This window comes from Podarcis gaigeae (genome assembly GCF_964106915.1).
Source record: "Podarcis gaigeae genome assembly, chromosome: 4".
NCBI lineage: Eukaryota > Metazoa > Chordata > Lepidosauria > Squamata > Lacertidae > Podarcis > Podarcis gaigeae.
The window spans coordinates 57,344,086-57,367,216 of record NC_139677.1 but is presented as its reverse complement, the minus strand read 5'-3'; the positions used below and the strand labels follow the sequence as shown (position 1 = coordinate 57,367,216).

The 23,131-nt window shown below is 43.8% G+C and overlaps 1 protein-coding gene across 1 annotated transcript in view; it reads right to left on the bottom strand.

Annotated features, from left to right (window-relative positions):
* Nucleotides 1-2,132, bottom strand: part of ADAMTS5 (ADAM metallopeptidase with thrombospondin type 1 motif 5) — a 52,903-nt gene extending 50,771 nt beyond the window's left edge. Inside the window, exon 1 of the mRNA XM_083736344.1 lies at nucleotides 564-2,132. Coding sequence (XP_083592470.1) covers nucleotides 564-1,676 — 1,113 coding nt within the window. The 5' untranslated portion in view covers nucleotides 1,677-2,132. The remainder of the gene's footprint in view (nucleotides 1-563) is intronic.
* Nucleotides 2,133-23,131: the final 20,999 nt, after the last annotated feature.

The window sequence follows — 23,131 nt, the reverse complement described above, 5'->3', positions numbered from 1 at the left end:
GGACTACCTTTTGATGAGGACATCACATGAATGCTGTGCAGAACTTGGGCACAGGAGCAACACTGAGTCGACAACAAGCTGCTGTGTGGAAGGACCCTGGGCTTCCCTATCCATATGTCTGTCTGTCTGTCTATCTATCATCTATCATCTCTCTCTCTCTGTCTCTCTCTCTCTCCTTTCACTCAGGCTCCCTAGCAGATGCTTGGAATTATTACTGGAACCTCAAGTATCTACTAAACCTGATGTGACACCACCTTAGCATTAGTGATATTGAACCCAATGGCAAATGGGTGTTTTCAGTAGCACTTTGGATTCTTAAGACAGCATCTACGAAACCTTTGGACATTTACAAACAGAGATGAAATTAAAAAGAAAGAAAGAAAAAGACAGCAGCAATACAATCACATACATTCATAAAGACCAAGAGAGGACCTCTTGGGTCATCAAGTCCAACACACCTGCGGTGAAGCAGAAGAATGAAGCTGAGGGTGATGAACCCAGCTCCGCAAGGCTGGCGGAGGCCTGAGCAGGATCCCTCAGCCACGGCCTCCTCCCAAACCTACCTCACGGGTGAAGAGGATGGCAGCGTCGTAATGTTCCTCATGCTGGTCGTCCAGTTGGTTGTGCTGGTGCTGCCACTTGCAGAAGTTCTTGAGGGTGGTGGCTGCGTTCTTGTTCACCTCCAAGCCCTTCTCCTTGTCCCCCAGCACCACCACCTTCACCACCGCCAGGCGGATGTGGTTCTCAATACTGGCGTGTCCATAGAGGCGAGAGGCAATGGTGGCCAAGGTTAGAAGGTAGTGATGGAGACCTTTGCCATACTTCTTGGCCATGGAGTCGTCGGCCACCACCAGCAGCTCCACCTGCCTGGCCCGCGAGATGGAGCGCCGCTTTCTGTTTCGGGGGCCGGCTGGCGGGGAGAAGTTTCCCGACAGCGCCGCCCTGGTGGTGAAATCCGTCTCCTCCTGCCGCAGGCCCAGCTTCTTCTGGTCCAGAAAGGGGAGCCTGGGCGAGCCGCGCGTCTCGCAGCTGGGCCGAGAAGGCACCGTGTGGAAGCTGAAGTGCTCCTTGGAGAAGAGGTGCGCCACCCGCGCGGACTCCCCGTCGTAGATGCGCTCCCGGGCGGGAACCTCCTCCTCCTCCTCCTCGGCCCCTTCCCCGCCGTCGTCTGCCAGACGCAGCGGCTTCACGGTGTAACGGGCGTGCTTGACCGCGAAGTAGCCGTCCAAGCCGCCGCAAAGGTCGAAGACGGCCAAGGACTGCGCGCTGCCGTCCACGGTTCCGCGGTAGTAGCAGCGCCCCTTGCCCTGGAGCAGCTGCTCCGCGGAGCCCAGCAGCGCGTCCTTCTCCAGGTCCAACAGGAAGCGCTGCCCGCCGGCGTACAGGACGTAGCCCACCTTGCCGCCCCCCGAGTACGTCTGGTCCACGCGCTCCACGAGGCCGCTGGACCCGCGTGGCTGCTGCTGCTGCTGCTCCGGGACGAAGAAGGGGGGCGCAGCGCCCGGCGGCGGCGGCGCTGCTGCTGCTGCTGCTGCTGCTGCTTTGGAGAGCTGCACAGCTTTATCATAGGCAGGTGCTGAAGTTGCCGGGGAAACTCCGGCGGCCGAGACAGCCGCTTGCAAGCTTGCAAGCAGCAGCAGCGCCGGCAGCGGAGGGCAAGGCAACTTCAGCAGCATGGTGGGCTCCGCAGCAGCAGCAGACGGATAATCGATTGCCGGGTCGGCGATCCGGGCGGGAGATCGGGCAGATCGGGGCGCGAACGGGACAGGCTGGTGGAAAACAAAAGGCTGGAGAAGTCTTCGCCGGACGAGTCAAGAGCGCATCGGGGGGAGGGAGACGCGGCTCTCGCAGCGGCCAGGAGGCATCGGCGAAGTTGGGACTTGGCGCCTCGCTCTCTCTCGCTCGCTCTCTCGGCCACCGAGTCATCCGACGGGAGCGAGGTCGGCTCTGGCACAGCTCCGAGGGTCTCGCCGGCTTCCTCCGTCCCCTTGTTTTTGGGGTTGATGAGTTGGTTTGGAGAGGCGGACGGCAGAAAGAGTGAGTGAGTGAATGAGTGTGTGTGTGTGTGTGTGTGTGTGTGTGTGTGTGTGAGAGAGAGAGAGAGAGAGAGAGAGAGAGAGAGAGGGGAGAAAACAAGCCCTCCCTTGCCGGCCAGGGGGTGGGAGAAAGGTCCCAGATTCTCAAGGTTCCCCCTCCTCCCTCTCCGAGTTTAATGGGTGTTTGGTGGCGGCGGCGGCGGCGGCGTTATCCCCAGTCCGCCGATGTGAACAAGAGGAGAAGAGCTAGAGCTGTGAAGATGAGAGGAGGTGGAACAATGAATTTATAGTGGAATGCCATCCTGCAATGGCAATTTCAACAATTCGTCATTGCAGGCTGCCTCTTAAAGGGAGAGCTTCGCAGCCTCCACTCCCACACTTCCTTCTCGTTTAATCAGACACCGGAGCGCGGGGGGGGGGGGGCGGAGAGGGGGAGGAAGAAAGAGGGACGGGGCGGGGGAGGTTCGCGGAGGTGAGAAAGCGAGCGAGGCAACGGTGCAGGGAGGGGACGTTTGTTCAAGCGGGGCGGGGGAGGAAACCCACCCGATCGCCTCTCGGAATCGTTTAAAGCCACAGCGTCCCCTGGTAAAAGGTTGAGATTTCTCCACCAGTCCTGTTTACTTGCTACAACCTTTCGCTTTCTTCCCTCGGTGTCCTGCCAGGTTGGCCCCTGATCCTGTTATGGCACTTAGGTCTTTATTGGGCGGGTGATGAGACAACTTTATAGGGACAGGAAAAGGCTGGATCTTCCTGAAACTTTTTCTTTCTTTCTTCTGCCGCCGTCTCGGCAGATGCCCGGTAGGGAAGAAGACAACAACACACGTGCGGCACTTTCCTGGCGTGCTGCAAGCAGGGCGAGGAGGGAATGGTTAGCGCGCCAGAAGAGGCAGCAGCCGCTGCGACGGCACCAAGGAAGGCTGAGGCGCTGCTCTGTCCTGCAGCTCCTGCCCAGGGCAGCAGCTGCCACTTCTCTGCAAACAGGAGAAAAAGCCGAGGCCTTTCCCCTTCCTTTTATCTTTATCGCTTGGATTCTCACGGCAAGCCTGCCTGTCATTATCCCAAGCCAACTGTCACTTAGTCTCCAAGGCCTGTAATTTCCTTCCACGCCCAAGAGAAGGGCAAAAAAGGTTAGGAAGAGTTAACTCTTACCACAGTCTTGGGAAGGAAAACGCATTCCCACCTTCTGTCCAGCCTAACCCATGTCCCCCTGCCCTGGTGATCCGACAGGTGGACACATAGTCTCAGCTGACTGCCAATTTCATTATTCCACCCAGATTGGCTCTCTGCAGCCCCAAAGGAAGAAGCCAAGGTTGAACTGCCTCTTTACAGAAGTGGATGTGACAAGTGAAAAGGGAACCAGGCCATCATTCCTGCTAATCTGGTCAAATGAGGTACCAAAGTGGACAAGTTTCACAGGAGTAAACAAGGAGTGCTATTCGTGGTTGTGTGTGTTTGCTGTGCTTGTTGGATCTCTGCAGCTTCAGAGGTTAAGTAAAGAACGGGACTCGATCACCTATGTAGAAAAGAATTCTGTCTGGGAAGGCTAATGACCTTATTTTTATTCACAGAATCATAGAATTGCAAAGGACCACAAGGATAATCTAGTTCAAGCACCTCCAATGCAGGAATCTTTTTTGCCCGATGTGGGGCAACCCTGACATTAAGTGTCATGAGCTCTATCAACCAAACCGTATACAAAGTATACAGTATTGTGGCTTCTATCAACCAAACTGTATACAAAGTATACAATATTGTGGCCCGTAAAACATAAATGTGACAATGTCTTGGCTAAGATAATCAATGTTTCGATTCTATTTTACTTTTAGAAAGGACCAACTAGAAAGGACTCTAACCCCAACTCTTTGCACTTCTTCAAAGTCCCTCACATTTGCTTCCTAACAAATTAATGGATGGTTCATGACTGGCATTCTGAATTAGCAGTCCCAACCTCAAGTCACTTAAAAAAAAAGGAAAAGGGTACCTTGGCCTGTTGACAGTGAAGCTGTGCATATGCGTGTCTACTCATAAGTAAGTCCTCCGGTTGAATTCAGTAAGGCCATAAGGGCTTAATCTCAGGCAAAGTGTGCATTGGATTGCAGCCTAAGGCTACTCTGCCACTATCCCATCACAGACCACACTGGGCTACAAGCAGGGAACTTGTTGAAAGGTGCAAACAGAACAAATAGCTCCACATGACTGCAGCAAAGAAACCAAGGTCCAGTGTACAGACTCTGAGTAGTCCTGATGGACCTGGGCTGTGATCATAGGACAGGCAATTGGGAACATTACACTTGGCCTTCTCTATTATTCTGGAGTCTCTAGTGCAACAAGAAAGGATTCAGCATTTCCCCTGTATTCATTTTGGATTGTCCATATATACATATAAGTTTCCTAGCTGAACAGGAGCTCCTGGCTTAGTGTCAAACCCTGTCTTGGAGTCATGCGAATGAGTGTTGGTTGAGGCTTAAGCTTCATGCTTCTTACTCCCACTCCCTCCTATTCTCCCATACTGTGATCACTTCCCTACCTTCCTGCTTCCTGCTGTCTATATCTGAACTGCCAAGCTGTAGTTTATGCTTTCCCTGCAAGCCCTGGATTGCAGTACAAACTATAATACACCCAACTGGGCTGTAACAGCAAACCATAGACTTCTTTAGACACAGAAGAGCAAACTGTGGGAGGCAGGTGTCTGCCTCCACACCCTACACTTCCCAGTCTCCAGCTAAATGTGCTTGGAAGCTCCCTTCAAAATTTTGAAATAAACCGAAAGATAGGAGGGGAGGGGAGCACACATGGAATGCTTGAGTGAATCCAAGCCCCTACATCCTTGTTATTGTTGCATGTTTAAACACCTGAAGTGGGCCATGGTTCACCAGGAAGGGAATCAGTAGCTTGAGTTTCCCAGCAAGATTTTATTCTAGCTGTATGATTCTAGAAGTCTTTTTTTTAACAAAGAAAAGACAAAGGATTAAGTCTGATTGCTTGATTTTTAGCTTGCCAGAGTGGTTCCCAGCAGTTAAAACCCAATGTAAATTACCATTAAAATGCTGCTGCAGAAGGGGAGGTGGTTGTAGCTGGGTCTGAACTCAGAACTGATAGATTCTAACCTTAACAGAAATTCTTTGGCAAGACCCATACATGGTTATATAGATTTATGTTCAGAACAACACTAAGGAAGCTACCTCAATTACATGCCATGGGCATTAACAAAGATCCTTTTATTGAGAGATTAGGAGGCTTCAAGAGGCCAAACACTTTGTAGCAAATATGGCATTTACTATCATGACCGACCCCACAGAAACTTTGTAGCAAAACCTGTACATGATTATATAGATCGCTGTTCAAAACAACAGTATTTCAGCACTATGGAGACTACCTCAGTAATATGCCTTGTCATAAAGAATAGCTTTTGGTGGAGAGATTTGTCAAGGCCCACTATAATACATCATTATATAATAGTTTCTTTTCAGTTCTTGTCCTTCTTGCCCTCTTTATTCTTAACAGCATTCCCTTGTTAACATTACTCAGGTTACCACACCACCAAATCCTTGTCAGATAGTTCTGACCTGGAAATCACAGGGCTGACCTTTCCCAGCTCAAAGGTACAAAGCCCCAAATCCTTGAATAGCTTGAAATTGCATGAGTTACATTAAAAAAAAATAAAAAATCAAGTGGGGCCTTGGTGGAACTACATGTACTTTTGACAGGATATAAGTTATTCTTTGTTATTAGATAACCACACTGGTTAGAATCAACACTGGGACAGTAACATAGGAACAAATATAGATATATTTTTTCTTTTGTTTAGATTCTTGCAAAACAGGCCTTATTCTACTTAACATGAATAAAAAATTTTTTTTTGCATTGTATTCTGCTCTAACCAAGCAGCCTAGGTTTTGCAAAGCTGTCACTGCCATAAGGTGCAGGAGAGCTGACAATGTGCTTTGCTTTGATATATCACTCTCAGTCTTTTCAGAAGTTGCATTGTCTTATGGGATAGTTTGACTAGGACACCACAATGAAGAAATGTGACCAGAACAAAAGGCCAATCAAGCAAACTCAGAAAAGGTGCCTTACATACCAGCCTGTCTTACAAATCAGCTGTAAAACAGTGTTAATAACTAGAAGGTAAAAGGTAAAGGACCCTTGGGCGGTTAGGTCCAGTCAAAGACAATTAGGGGTTGCAGTGATCATCTCACTTTCAGGCCGAGGGAGCCGGCGTTTGTTCCCAGACAGCTTTCCGGGTCATGTGGCCAGCATGACTAAACCACTTCTGGCGCAACGGAACACTGTGACAGAAACCAGAGCGCACAGAAAACCATTTGCCTTCCCACCACAGCAGTACCTATTTATCTACTTGTGCTGGTGTGCTTTCAAACTGCTAGGTTGGCAGGAGCTGGGACAGACCAACGGGAGCTCATCCCATCACAGGGATTCAAACGGCCAACCTTCTGATCAGCAAGCCCCAGAGACTCAGTGGTTTAGACCACAGCACCACCCCACTAGAATGCTACAGTGACAATGCTGCAGAACAATTTTAATTCTGTTCGGGGGGAGAGACAGAGGTATTGCCATATCTGAAGCCCTGCTGACCCCTGTCAGTCAAGGCAGATGGGCAAGCCTAGACTTCATTGACCCTTGGCCAGGCATGCTCTGCCCTGCACATGAAGCACCACATTTGAGGGGCATGTGCTCTCTGCTGCCAACAGGAATACCACCAGCGATAGCTCCAGAACAGCTCACACCTTCAGCAGGCACAGTAGGGGCTTCTACAGCAGACTCCCCCCTCCCCCTCCACCACATCCAAGCACACACATACCACAGCATGGCTGAGGAAAGTTTCCAAAATGTAGTTTTCCCATCTAAAAATATTCATTTATAATTAATGCAGTGAATTGCTTTTGCTTCATGTTAAAGAGGATTTTCCTTTTGCCCTGCATGGAGCACTGCAGCTTTAAGAAGCAAAGTTTTGCTTTTCTTTGTGATATCTTCCTGAAGGAGAACAGCGTGGGAAGTAAAGGAAACGCCTTTGGCTTAGCCGTTGTGTTTTTGTAAGTGGTTTGTGTGTGTGTGTGTGTGTGTGTGTGTGTAACGTATGGCTAACGGTTTCAGCAGGCTGAAAACCTACATGAGCTTCATATGTCCTCTTAAGGCAAGTAGCTGTATGTGGGTCAGTGTGGAAGCTGGGTTATAAAAAAGGCAATTGGTTTTACTCGTGTGTTATATCAGGAAGAGCCTGTCCATGAAATTGTGGGTACAAAGAAAAAAAAAAGATGGTTGAATATCCAAGCACTCTAACGTGTTTCTGCTTTGCTTCAGAAATCAGCAGCAATGGGAAATACTGAAATTTTATGGCACAAATATCCCCAGTATAATAGTTTAATTGATACGCCTTCCAAAGAAGATAGTTTTTTTAAAAAAAAAAATCCACAAGCCTCTGTGTGTGTGTGTGTGTGTGTGTGTGTAGAGTGCATGAAGTCTTGGGTATTTTATAGAGGCCTCACATCACACCATTTTCTAGGTTTAATGCAACTGCTGAACTCACATAAATCACAGTGCAAAATAAATGGGTAATTTTTGACCACTGAACCTAATATGAAACGTGTTTAAAACACATGTTGGGTGGAGACATCTGACTACAGGAAGTATCGGATGCTTTTGGGCCCTTACCCTCTCTTCCAAAAACCACAGCAAGAATATCAAGGGAAGGGTAAAATGTTAACTGTTCCCTTTTAAAAAAATATGAAACTTCTTGTAAAAATATGTTTTAAAACAAGATATCTATAGATATATCTCTATATAGAGATATAGATAATGTAGTTTCCAGCTGTTGCTTCACAAAAATGCAGAGGTCAAAAACTTTAGAAGACTTTGCTCTGGGAGAAGCAAAGGTTTCCTTAATTTCTCTCCTGCCATTTAAAAGCCACCTCTGCAATGGTTAATGTAACTGTAGCAAGGCAGGACAAATGTAACTAGGCCCAAGTGCAGTTCAGATAGTGGCCCTTTCAAGAGGGCCATGACAGCAAGGGTTAAGCCTTAACCCTTAAAAGTGGAATGACTCCTGGTGCTGACTGATCACGTTTATGTGCAAATAGGTGTGAAGTGGGATTGCGCCTGTGGCCACATCTCCTCCATGTGCATTCAGCATAACTTCCAGACACAGCCTACATGAATATATGAAGTTGCCCTGTACCAAAGCAGGCTGTTGGTCCTTCTTGCTCAGCATTTTCTAGAGCTGAGCAAAAATTTCTCTGTGAAAATTTCTGGAGATTTTTCTTCTCCCTTCACTCTTAGCCTTTCTGTTCCACATAGCCTGTTGACTCCAATCTTCTGTTTCCCCCACAGTACCATTTGCCTGATCTTTTCTCTTTTCTCCATCCACTTTTCTCTCTTAACATCTTTTCTCTCTTAAGTTCCTCTTTGTAGGAAGTCTTTCCCTCTACCACCATTTTCTATCCTCTTCTCTATGAGCTATACTTTGGAGCTCATTTCAGAGCATGTGAAAGAAACACAAAGATAATGGTGATGCCCATATGAAGCTTCGGAAATATCCTGAAATAGACCACCAACGATCTAGCCCAATATTTGTCTACTCGGACTGGCATGGACTCAGGTGGAGGCATTTTCCAGCCCCTCTTGAGATCCATTTAATTCAAGATGTCAGAGGTTAAGCAGGATATTCTGCATGCAACGTATATTTATGAGCTATCCATCTCCCAATGGCAATGAGATCAGTTTTCATGGTTCCTCCAATTCACCCTACACAAATATACAATACCTTTTGTGAAAAACAGAGTCTACTGCAATTTCTCTTCACTCTCCCTGTGTCTCTTGATAGGAGTTTCATCTACTAGGTATGGGGGATACTGTTCCAATAGATCAGAATAGAAGGTTCGCTGATAATTGTGCTTTGAGCTTTTGAAGGGTACAAGTGTCAGACATGGCTTTCAAATACTAGAGTTCTACATCCATATATCCTCACAGCTGTAATATTCATTTTGGAAAGCAATCCCATTCAAGGCAAGCAGCCTAATGATTATACATTATTACAGCAGCTGGCCACTGAGCAAAGTTTGCTTTATCCTTAATATTTGCCTAAAATAATAGTATAAAAAGAAGGGATATTCAATCTTTTATTATTATTTTAAGCCTGCCAAGAAATTTTAACCTGGGGGAACAAAACATGGATGCTTCCATCCTGCGGTGACGTTTTCAATACATCCTTTATAGGAGTCTCCAGACTGATATAACTTGAGATTCTCACTAGCTTCCCTTAGGATCAGGTGTTGCACTGTGCATAATATTCCATTCTGTGTCTCCATATGAATGGCTGGAACAGAGGAAACCTTGTGTATTCATGCACTTCTTCCAGTTCATTTCCTCTATTGTCCTGTGCAGTTCATTTTCTCATCTAACCTGAAAGCCCTGTCTTAAAGAGAAAGAGAGAGAGAGAGAGAGAGAGAAATTGTATCCTTCTGCCCCTGATAAATTATCATTGAAAAGTAACATAAGACAATAGCAGCACTTACTCTCAAAGGACATTACGGTGTAAGACATTTAAGATGGACTAAGGAACCTTAAATTGTTTTGCAGTTTCCTGCAGGAAGATAGCAATTCTGTTCAGTTACAGCCAGTAAATAATAAATGGTGAACCAAGCACTTTCTAGCACACAAAGATCTATTTCACTGGCCTGCCCCTGATGACCTAGCATTGGCAAAACTTCTATGTTGCACTGTGTAAGAATGGGGAAGGTACTCAACAAAGTTGTACTCAGAGGTGACCTACTGAAATTAATAAACATGACTAAGTTAGGTCCATTAACTTCTCTGTGTAAAACTTATTTGAATACTACTCAATATATTTCCAAGTAGCACAGTCTTGAGGTTAGATCCAAACGTTGTTTCCTTAAACTAGTCAATAAAGCATTGTTTTATGAATAAGGGAGAAACAATTGGGGTATAATATTTCTCTACTAAAAGGCCATATTTTCATGTAATGCTAATTGTGCCAGTTCTGAAGAAATGAATGACAACAGGTGATTTGCAAATAGATTGCAGGCATAATTGACATCAGCAACAGAAAGGCAGCTAGTTGTCAGCTTTCAACATGCAATGTGAACTCCTATTTCTGAGTCAGTTTTGCTGTGCTAACAGCACTGCTTGGGAGTAAGTATTGGCATTACATGTGCAAACCTTTAAGCATGTGCTTTACTGACAATTATTCAATGGTCATCCATTCCCACCCAGCTAATCTCCTCTACCCACTACACTGTTCCCTCTTCTGTCCTCCCACCCAGTTCCAACATTTGTTCCATGCTCCCTTCAGCTCCCCCATCCTCCTTACATTAATATTTTATACTCCATGTGATCTCCTCTCCTCTGCTGTCCAGACACAACCTCTAGATTTGGTACATTCCATCTGGACTTATTCCCTGGACATGGCAGTGGTACAATTAATAAGTTGATGGGTGGATGAAATATATGCTTTGCCAAGCCTAGGTTACAACGATGGTATACTGTGCCCAGTGGTGCTGATCTGGCTACCCTTCTATAGTAGGCCACAGTCAGCTGTGAAAAGGGCCCCATCTGCATTATACATTTTTTTTATTGGGTTTTATAAACAAGAACAATGTTATACAAATACATTTAAAGCAGTAACACAACAATTCAAATAGTCATGGCTTCTCCCAAAGAATCATGGGGAGTGTGGTTGGTTTTTTTTAAAGGGTGCTAAGAATTGTTAGGAGACCCCTACCCCACTCACAGAACTACAACTCTCAGAGTGCTTTTACAATCTTTGATCAAGTCCTCTTCCCAGGCCAGTTGTTTTGAGAATCCCTTTATAATCCCTTTTAGTTGTTCAAATGTTGAACAACTAACCAGTTTTAATCATTGGAGTACTTTTCCTATATTAATCAATATAAGTGAAAGTGCAAAACTAGGGGGGACTTTATATTTTACCATTATTGTGTATTATGCCTTGATATGCCAAAGCTGTTTGGGGCTTTTCCCTTGCAAAATATGTTAAAATGCAGAATTCAATTTTCAAAGGATCAATATGTAAGCATTCTGTTTTTCAGGAACGGATAAGAACTTACAAGCTAATGTTCTCCTCTAATTGGACACACTCCAGCAAAGCTCCCAAATATAACATGTTTATGTTATTTGCAGTAAAACCCACATTTTTATGCATTTTTATTGTACATGCTACTTGATTGGAGAACTCCATTGCAAAATTTGAAGAAGTGCAATTTTTAAGGATGGCTATGTTTTGGTTTGTGTATTGTTTCAGAAAGTATGAATTGTGCAGATTTGCATTAACATACGATCTGAATCAAATTTCTCCCCCATCCTTTGTTTTTAAAGTCAAGCAGATTATGGGAGAATAAGCATGGACAAACCAAAGTATATGATCTCTCACTGAGGTGGTAAATCTCTTCCTGAACCATATCACTTCAGAGTCTCTCTTGGGAGGGAGGTGAAGCTCAGATTATTAGATGATCCTTCAGACAAAATAAGCCAAGGAATCTTCAATGCCAGAGAAAAAGTTTCTACTCTATCTAGCCTTGACATTTTGCTTTCTATGTACAGCAGTACAGCACATGCGTAGCTTCACCCCTTCAAATAAGAACTACTTCATCCGACCCTTTCCCCTATTCCCCATAAGGGCACTGCTATGTTGCACCATTTGCCACAGTGTGGTGAATTCTTACAGATTCGTTCTGCACATTGATTCCTTATCCTGGCCCCTCCATGCCTTGTGTCAGTAGTTGCGCTTGTTGGTGAGAGATGTGCTATGGCAGAATCAGCCCTTATGTGTTTGTGCTTGTGTAATGCAGCAGTGGTGAGCCTGTGACCCTCAAGGTATTTTTGGACTATGGCTACAATTCCCATCAACCCTTGAACCATGTTGGCTTGCAGCTATTGGGAGTTGAAGTCCAACAGCATCTGCATGCTCAACAGCCTTTGTGTCACACATACTCTGGTGACTCAGTTATACATAGCTTTTAAATAAGATAATCAGTTATATGTAAAGCAGACAAGGACCCATCCTCTTAGTACATTATCTGTAGATATTTGAAGAACGGAAATAAATGCATTGCTTAAGATATATCTGCTCTAAAACTCTTCTTTGAAATACTGTATCAATATTTCTCCTGAAATGTGACTTATATTGGGACACAGGCAAGATTCCAGAACAAATTTAAATAGGCACCGCTGGGGTAGTAAAAGCCACAGAAAGTTGGCAGTCTAATGGTATTACATATGGAAGTAGTGTGAGCACCTACCATGTGTTTGCTCTGATAAAACCCAATGGGGCCTGTCATTATTTTTGAAATGTGTTTCTCTTACCGCAGGTAAAATTGCATTGTGTGCAAGCCTCATTTGGTGGGACTACAGGGTTTTTGTTCAGTTCAAATGGCTGAAATCTCTTTTGCTTGCCAGCCGTGGGTGTCTGAGCTTTGCTGGATTGCAGAGTAATCAGGAGGAAACGATAGACCACAGGATGCATACAGCAGTTGGAGTTATAAACATTTACCAGAACTCTGCTTTCAGAAAGAAACTCAAGCTGCTGCATTGGCACTCTTTCAAGTAGAGGTCTTTTGGATCCATCCCACTGACTTGGGAAATTCCAAAATGGTGGTTTTCAAAATAAATTTCCAAATCTAGCCACATCTGAAGCAACTCAGAAAATGCTGCTTTGGAGGCTAGGATTAACACATTTCCCACACTCAACAACAAAAACTGTATTTTGGTATATCATTTTCTTCCTTCTTTGCTATACTACTACCACAACTCTTCTTCTTCTTCTTCTTCTTCTTCTTCTTCTTCTTCTTCTTCTTCTTCTTCTTCTTCTTCTTCTTCTTCTTCTTCTCCTCCTCCTCCTCCTCCTCCTCCTCCTCCTCCTCCTCCTTCTCCTTCTCCTTCCTCCTCCTCCTCCTCCTCCTCCTCCTCTTCGTCTTCTTTCCTCAAAATTTCCAAACATTCAGCTGTCAGTAATAAGTGGTGGCTATTAAAACAGGCAACCAATTCAATTATCACAGGTAAAATATGAGGCCTACTGACTGTGCTGATCAACAGTAATTGTTGCATTTTGCACTACTTGCAGCTTCTGAAATGTGTCTCAGGGAAACCCCACATAGTGTGAATTTCAGTAACACAGTCTGGAGGTTACTAGAGAATAGATCACTTTTTACACAGGAGTACTACCCCATCTAAAGACAGGCTGTATCATCACTTTCTGGACTCATAAACCCAGAACACATAATACTTTCATTTTGTGTAGATTCAGTTTCTTTTTCTTTTCTTTTTTTGGCCTTCATCTCACCCATTGCCACCTCCAGGCACTTGTCCAGAACTTCAGTGGCATCTCCTGATTCAGTTGGAATGGAAAGAGAGAGCGGAGTCTTATCAGCACACTGATGGCACCTCACTCCAAATAGGAAGGCATCCCTATAAACCATATATACCGAGGGCTTCAGCTGTTCCCCTGCTCAGCTCTGCTATTGGCAGGGAATAATCCAAACTAAAGTTGGCTGACTGTACATGTGGTAGGATTTCTTGTGTCATAAAGGAAGGGCTATCTTCTTGTTCGAAGGTTAAGTCTCCCAATTTTGTTTGCATAATTCAGTGCCAGATGAGAGTTCAGATAGCTACAAAGGGGACATATTGGTAGAGATAAACATCCAGAAGAATTTAGAAAACACATATAACAGAGGCTACCTCTGACATTGTATATATCTTGTGTCTATATTCAAGGGAAGCTTACATTTTGTTAAAGAACCACGGCATAATAAATCATAAGAGCAAACAAATAATGCATCAGAGTAAAACAGCATATAATGGAGAGTTTCAGGGACCAGATTGTTTAAAAGGGTTGTTCAGAGATTCCATCCATGGTTAACAACACTGTGCAAGCAAGAAGAGCAAGAAGTGGGTCTGCATGAAACAGTTTCTTCCCCTGGAATCTGCAGGTAGAATACAAATATTGAAAGGAAGGGCACCCTTAATGAGATTCAAAATATTTTAATACTTCTGTTTAAAGCTATGCTTCTCTTACTGACATTTTATTAAAATGTAAGCATGCTTTTTTAAAGATAAAGTTTTGTTTCTTTCATAATATAAAACAAATATGCAGTTCAGAACTTTGTAAAGGTGGCAATTAAGGATGTGCTCACAACGTATCCATTTTCCGTGACACAATTTTATTTTTATCATTCTAGCAAACTTAACATGAGTAATGTTTCCTTCACTCATGTTAGTTGAGCAAATATTTACTGACTTGTCTAAAATGTTTAAACTGAATTAGATAATTTACATGGATGTAAGTCTCATCAAACACAATGGAACTTTCTTCTGAGTAGACATATATTGTGCTGTTAAAAATGCTATTGATCACAAAAATTTGTGCACATTCAATTTTTAGAAGATAAGTCTTATTCACAGGAGAGGTGATTTATTGTAGCTGTTCAGCTATGGACAATGGGAAACATGAGAATCATGTTGTCTTGGCTGTGGGAAGTAACAGATTCGGTTTAGGAAACTGGTTCAAATAAGCGCATATTTAGTTACAGAGTGGCTCTTGGCAAGCCACTGACTTCAAACTTTACATTTTTCACATACGGTGGTCATGTGTGCATTAATGGGGGGGGGGAGCAAATGCATCAACAAAACAGGGGACAAAAGAAGACATTGATTTGCAAAAAATAATTTATATGCATAGCTGCTGATGAGCAACTTCAAAGCCCCTGCTCTCATAACTGTTTATCTTTAAACAGGGCAGGCCTTCAAACAGAGGGCTATTCTCTGTCATTCAAATAAACTAGGACCCATGTCCAACCTATCTTCACAGTGATGGGTCAGGCTAAAATGCTGCACACCAAGCTCTTGGCATGAAAGGTAGGATATAAATGCTAGACACAGCCTCCATTCCAGGGAATTTCCTATTCCTGATATTCATTCTATTCTATCCTTGATTAAATTATTATTATTATTTATTGAATTTATATACCACCCTATACCCAGAGGTCTCAGGGCAGTTCACAGAAATATCAACATAAAAACCACTATATATATATATTCAAAATAAAAACAACAACCCAATAACCCCCCCCCCAAAAGAGCCACATTTTAAAAGGGCATAGAAGGTAGAAAATTCAGTGCTTGGGCTTGATCCAGGGCATGGTGAAGTCAATGGCCTATCTCTTTTTGACATCAAAAGTCCATGAGCCAAGCATCACTCTCTCACACACAACACACAGTGTAAGTTGCAATGTGTGGGTGGTTATAGATCAAATGGCTCCTTTGCTTTGACAGAAAATACATTTTGTTTTCAAAATGTGTGTTTCTAGGGGGATTCAGGTTTCTGCTAAAGCCTGAAGTGTGATTAGTGCTTCCGTTCTTCTACTTAGGTATCAGCATGGGGTGACTTGGCCAAGTCAAAACCAAGGAGGCTGGTTAAAAATTCTTCCAAATAATATTTTCCAAAAGAAATCAGCTTGATGGTAGTAGATGAAAGGCTGTCAGCTTCCCTTCATTAGCTTTTTCATGCATGCAGAACTAAACATGTCATTTTGGTACGTGTGGCTTACTATTTCAAAGAAAATGGAAGCTTCTTGGCTTCTGCCATTTCACCAGAGATGTGTGTGCCACCTTCCCACCCACCACTTTCCTCTCCAGCAGGAAGGCAAAAAGTGCAAAGAATAAAAATATATTTTTTGCTAAATGTATATTATAGATTATATGCCCTGTTTCTGAGTTGTTATTGGAATGACAAATATTTACCAGATACCTAGATGGCTAAGAGCCTAATACATGCAGAGAAATCTTTGTTGCGGTGAAATGTTCCTGGAAATATACTTTAGAGCATGCATGCAAAAGTCAGAGACAAAGATTCTAGCCCAGCATGTCCCCTAGAAAGGAACTGCATGGTGAATATAATGGCTCCCACTTCATGAATCCCTTAATCGGACTGGGAGCAACAAACCACATTTGAACCAGTAGTCATGATTTGTTTTCCTCGGACAGACCATGACTGGGAAAACAAAGAATAAACTTTGGCTGATCATCTTGATTTGTCGGGCGCAAAGCAAACCATGATCCCTGGTTCAGATATAATGCTCAGCCAAGGATGATGGCTGGTTGCTCCCACTCCAGCCGAGGGAGAAGCAAAGCTGGTGCCATTATGTTCACAGGTGATTCCTTTCCTGGGGACAGTCTGGGCCAGGAAAGGAGCAAAGAAGGAATCATCTCTGTGTTTATGACAAACTATTAACTATAGCTTACTGTTATGTGTAAACACTACCAATGTGTGACCCAGGAAAACCAGGGTTCTACTGCTGCTTTGTGACATGAACTGCACTGAGCCTTTGGACTGGGTGGAATAAAAGTCTAGATAGATAAAATAAATATGGAAAAAGCCTATAATACATCATGAGGGCTTTTAGAAAGTTAGGACAGACTTTCACAGATAGGTTTGGCCATTGCTTTCTTGAAACATCCTTTTGCTGCTTTGATATAGACTGAACAAATTAAAAATTAGTGGAAATATGCTTATTGTAATGAAGAATCAATTTCTAAGGTAATTTATTCAAACTAAACAGCTCTGCTTTTCACAAGGACTTTTAATTGGGCAGTAGAACTTCCTGCCCCCCTTCTCTCCGTGTTCCTCTGAGCAGCCCATAAATCTGTAATTATGTTTCCACAACTCTCCAGAATAGATTTAGGGGTTGGGGGGCAGGGAGAGGAGAGGGTGGGGAAATTTCATTGTGCAACTAAAAGTTCTTGAACTAGTGTGATTGGATATCACCCTAAGTGAGGTGTTCACCAATTATTTATAGCTGGGTTGGGGGGTTGGGGAAAGAACTTCACTCATGAAATATTGTAGTAGCATGGGTCAGACAGATCTAAATTGAGTCAGTTTGTTGTTGTTTTTTTTAAAAAATATTGACTAACATTTTAAAATATGATTAAGGATTAAGAATTAAGCATTAATATTTGATGGACAGGCAGGTATGCAATTATAATGAAGGTATCTAAGTATACAGGGACGCGGGTGGCGCTGTGCCTAGGACTTGCCGATCACATGGTCGGCGGTTCGAATCCCCATGGCGGGTGTGCTCCCGCCGTTCGGTCCCAGCGCCTGCCAACCTAGCAGCTCGAAAGCACCTCTGGGTGCAAGTAGATAAATAGGGACCACTTACTGGCGGGATGGTAAACAGTGTTCCGTGTGCTGCTCTGGTGCCGGTTCGCCGGAGCAGCTTGGTCATGCTGGCCACGTGACCCGGAAGTGTCTGTGGACAGCGCTGGCTCCCGGCCTCTAGAGTTAGATGAGCGCACAACCCTAGAGTCTGGCAAGACTGGCCCGAACGGGCAGGGGTACCTTTACCTTTTTATCTAAGTATAATTTAATGTACAGCAATTTATTTCATTAAAAATACAAATGGGTTTTTAAAAAATGCCCTCAGAGTTCACATTTCACCCTGAGAATTCCAAAATGTGCCCCACCCTAAGTTTGTTTCAATGTCTGGTTCTTTATTTTACATGCTAACACGGGTGGAGAGTACAAGAGATAACAAATCAAAAACATTAAATATTAAATGAGACCATCACATATTTTTTCTCTCTGTGGAAAATATTTGAATATATAAATCTTTGTTTCTAGTCTGAGGTCATACTTCCAAGTAGTTAATCATTGGAATGAGTTTATGGAGGTGCACCCAGTTTTCCAAACTAACTTGCGCAACTTGTTACTCCCGTTAATGTACCGTAATATATATTCACACTCCCACGATAGTTTATTACCCTTCAGAGGAAGTATGGGCATAAGAAGACTGAAGCTGGGAAGTTTCTCAATGTTTTAATTAACTTGCATTCCGGTCCTTAAGTGCCTGAGGCAGTGTGAGTCCTTTGGAAATGGATGGGGCTGGCACGGAGAGGATTTTTGAGGAGAGGTGTGTTTAAAATAACATATTCCTGGCAGGACAAGACATTCATGACACTCTTTCGCTTTGCAGAGAGTGTCACTATTAGCCAAATGTTGCTGCTTAATTTCTCCAGAGCCCCCAAAGGGAGGAATATTCTGCTTAGATGAGGTGGAGCCCTTATAACTCACAGAATTCAAGAGCCTGTGGGTACTAACATTCTTCGAAACGTCTGCTTTTAATTATACTCATATTTGCTCTGCCAGATAGCAGGTGGAATGACTTTTGAGTGAGCAGGAGTATCTTATATAAGATCCGCTCAGCAATTCTCTTTAAGGGATTCTCTTTCAAGATTACCTGCATTGGCTTGAGATGATTCTCAGTGAACTCTAGTGAACCCTCTAAATTCTGGAGCAGCCAGCCAGTCATAAAATGAGGCATTTGCTTCTGTACTAAAGAGATGGCAATACAAACCTGCCTTAGCTATTTTTGCTGTTCTTCGGTCACATGATTTTTACAGTCACCCCCAAGGTCAAGGCCAGCAGAAGACATTTTACTGCCTGAGAAGGACAAGGAGATGGCATTCCACATATGGAGGCTAATGACTTTACTTCAACACTAGAAAGGGGATAACGTTTGTGAGTGGCAGGGCAGCTCAGGCGGTGAAGACATGGCTCAGTCTCCTGCTGCGCCATTGCTGCTTACTCATGGCTTTGCTTGACCCATTTTGCCACTCAGACAAATACTGCAATACAACAGTGGTGGTGCAAGCCCATGTCACAGGAACAGACCAACATATGTACATTTGCGATACCTGCTGGAGTGGGTAGCTTTGACTGCCTGCATCTCTGCTTGCTCAGGCAGGGGTCTCTCCCAACAGCACTGTATATGATGTGTTGGTTATTTGCAACCCCCTTAGCTCAGAAAACCACAGGTGTTTCACATTGTAATTTCAAGTGGCGAAATTTGGGGCTTACCATTCTTTCCCATCCTTTAAAACTTAGCAGAGTGCGTTGCTCAAAAAGCCACAGTTCTATAACAGAACAGGTAGCGCAGTGTCAAAGGAAGTTTAGAAACAGGGACAGAAGTGTCAGCTCTATAATCTGGAACACTAATGCAGTGATCCCCGCATCTGAATGCATCCTAAATCCTGGTGGGCAAGGGTTGAGAGAGCATATTGTGGGCCAAAGAAGAAGAAGAAGAAGAAGAAGAAGAAGAAGAAGAAGAAGAAGAAGAAGAAGAAGAAAGTAACTGATCCCACAAAATAAAACAAGATCCTGCAGATCCAATGCATCCACTAGGATTGTCCCCAACATACTCTGTTTTTGAGCTCACCAGCTGACGATCAGTGTCAGTGGAAAAATGACAGTTGCCACACTGGAGAAGCCTCCACCCACAGACTCTCGTCTCTGCATGTTGATTGGGAGATGCACAGTATGTGAAGTGGGGCTCTGCTCTGCCCCCCTGGCTGCCATGATGCTGGCACTTGCTGGGACCAGTATGGGGCAGAGCAGAGTGGTGGCAAGAGTGGCAAAAACACTGTGTGAGTGGTGGCACAGGGCACATCAGCCCAGTGGTGTAGTGTGGGTTGTCAGCACCCGGGGCAAGTCAAGTAATTTGCACCCCTTAACTCGTGGATTTGCGCCCCCTAACCCATGGATTTGCGCACCCTAACCCTAACCCCCAGATGTTGCGCCCGGTGCAGCTGCCCCCCCTGCACCCCCCACTCTATGCCACTGCATCAGCCACCCTCTCAGGCAGTTTTTATTGTGCAGTTTGCTATAACTGTTTTTGTTTTGTTTTGTGTTTTTTCCAGTTTAATACTATGCAAATAAAACAAATACTACTAAGTCAGCATATGAACATCTAATATTGTTTTGCTTTTGTGTTAAATTGAACAGTCATTTTGCCTTAGATAAAACTTCATAAAACTTTTCACAGGACATTGGATCAAGTAAAAACGTTCTGGAGCAATGGAAAAAACTGCACTTCACTTTTCACCTGTCTTTTCCAAAACGTGCTGCCAGAAATGTAAGACGTTTGACAGAGTTTCAGTGGAATGCTTTTCTTCTCAAAGAAACAAAGGCTTTATTTTCAGACTCTTCAAATCCGTATCTAAAAAGAGACATTTGCTTTGTGGTCTAGGGACTGAGACGTCTGTGTTTGAAATAATTTAGTTAACACGTGCTATTCCTTTTATATGCCTTTGTTAGAACTTATTTTTATTTCTGTTATGACCTTAAGACTCCCTTCTGCAATCTGGTGGGTATATCCACATTTCCAAGGGAAAGAGATGGAAATTATGCAACTCAGTAATCTGGATCGTGTTTCAGAATTAAGCTTTAAGGATTCATCCTAAATGCTATTTAGTACTCCCAATCCTGGTGATGGAATGGAAGAAACTGATCAGTGGCTTCAACACCTGCCAAGACCGAGCTGCCTATATTAGGGCATTTGTGCATAATTTGAGGGAAATGATCCTGTGACCACAGAATGCCTCACTCAGCTTAACCTACATTTACTGCTTCATAGCCCAATTCACTTCTAGCAGCTTAGCAATGGAGTGATAAATGTAGAATGAACTGTGAGGAGGGAGCATGAGGAACCAGTCACCCAAGTGTTTTGCCGTACACTGAACTCTGCATGGATCTACTCAACCTACTGTCACTATATGCAAATTCAGTGGTGTAGATTAATTAAGTCGTTGAGCACTTGAATTTCAAGACAAATGTTCACTTTTCAGTTATCACAGCCCCTTCACTACCATAGGTTTGAATGAGGCAGGTGTTACTCTGAGTCCCAGTGGAGGCTAGTCCATTAGGGCAAATATGGTATTGTCCCCATAATCTTCAGTCTTGATTCCTCCAAGCCCTCCTGTCCAGAAGGTAGCTTTGGCATGGTTTCAGTGTCGACCTTGTAGAATTCAGCAGAAAGGAAGACAGGAACAAAAAGAACTAGTTGGTTAGAGTTCGATGGTTCTGCCTGCCATTGGCTCTTGCGCCGCCTAATTTCAATCTCCCTGTCTTCTGCCCTACCAGCCTCAATGTGCCTCAGCCACTACTTCTAAGCCCTGTAATGCAGGAATGGTTAACCTTTCCTAGTCAAGTCAAAAATGTCTTGCTTATTGCCCAGTAATATGAAGATAAGCTACTTGAGAAGTCTTGCTTTTATTTCCCATATTTCACTCACTACTGTTCCAAATTTCCAGGGCCAGCCCTACCATTGGGCACATTTAAAGATGCAAGAAGGTATGGAAGGTAATGGTGGCAGCCAGTAGAGGTCAGTGGGGCAGTGTGGATGGGGAGGTTTGGCTCACCTGGCTTCCTAATGCTGAATGTTGCTGCTGTTTGTCAAGAGGGGATGGGCAAACTTGCAGGGAGCTCAACATGGTGTGGGTATGACAGGGGAGCCCATCCAATGCTCCCACCACTGTGGTTGCACAACAAAACTCCTCTTCCTCCCACTCCTGCTCCTCTTGACAAACAGCATCTATGCTCCATGTGGGGAAACCAGGTGAGCAATATTACATCACTGATCACTACCGGCAGCACTACCAGTGGCTGCTCTCTTCTGTTGGAAGACAGAATTGTGTGTGCCATGTGGCCTGTCTTTCACTGCCCAGGCTAGCCTGGTACCTTCAAGTTCAGTAGAGAATCCTATCACCAGTGTTGAAGTATGATTCAACTGTCTGCCTGGTTAGCTGCTGTACATGGAATATGGCTTAGGGCACTATTGGTCCTGTGCCTCAGGTGGCAAAATGCCTTAGGCCAGTGCTAAAAAGGCATCACATGTCATGTTTTACTAATCCATTTATTCTTCTCTTTGAACCATGTTATATTTCCCCTACCTCCTAAAATGGAATTACTTCATCCAACAGCACTTCCATGTAATTGTAGCCCTCTGTAGCTAATGGAAAGTAGTCATTGACCCAGCAATGTTTACTAGCTTCGTAGGACAAGGCTATAAAGACTTATTGCTTCCAAGATTCCCACCTACCCACACAAGTTTTTGCTTTTTGAGCCTGGAGAATTAAACATCCAGAGCATCTGGACCAGCCACATAATTGTGAATTATGCAATTATGTAGGAGTGTGTGGATTACTGAACAATTCCCTGGCATGTTTGGTCACTGTGATGTTCCATGTTCCTGCCTTTTGTGCACAACAAAAATGTTTTGAAATATGTCAGAGCAATTGGCTGGCTGTTCATTTTTAAAGCCAGATGAGCTGTGTTTTGCCTGTTATTCCTTAAAGGAGTGGAGATAAAGTTAAGCATCATCAACTGTTTCCTTTTTGTCAGCAACATCCTTGCGTGTCCTTAACAACCTCTGCAAATACAAATGGAGCTGCTAGTGGGGAGATCATATTTTATCTTTATTTTCTCCATCTCCATATATGCCACTGCAAATTAGCTGGTAGCAGTACTGCATTAGCTTCAATAGACCACAAACTCATTATTGTATTATAGCCCATCACCTTCCAACATGGAGACAACAGTGCTGTGATCCATGTACGCCACAAAGTGGACATAACACTAGACCAGCTCAATGTTTTGGATGGGGTTGCATTCCCCTTGAAAAATTAGATGGGCAGTTGCTGAATTCTGCCTTGTTCCTGGATTCCTAGCTAGTAGGTGTGTCCAGGAATGCTTTTGCCAAGGTTAAGTATATACACCTGCTGTGCCTGCTTCTGAGAATAGAGATGTTCCATGCCTAAGTTACATCAACATTTTACTTACTCTAATATGTTCTATATGGGGTTGCATTTGAAGAACATCCAGACACACAATGGCAAATCTCTTGACTGACAGATTATTTTTATTGTACACTATATACTATTCTGACCTCCTTAAGGAGGAAAAGCAAGATATAAATGATTTTAATCATGTACAGACATTTATATACATGCATCCATTTGCACATGCAAACAAGATGTGATCAATAAAGGATTTGTGGCAACTCTGATCTCCCTCCACACACCAACTGTATCCACAGTCGATGAAGAACATTCGCTGTTGTGATTCTATCCCACAATAATTTCATTACTGATTTTAACTGTTTTTTTCTGTGCTCCAGAGGAGAAAAGTTATGATAAAAAGAAAAGTGAATCATTGTTTAATTGTGCTATTGTAATGCAAGATTATTCAGAAGTAAGCCACAGTGAGTTCAATGGAA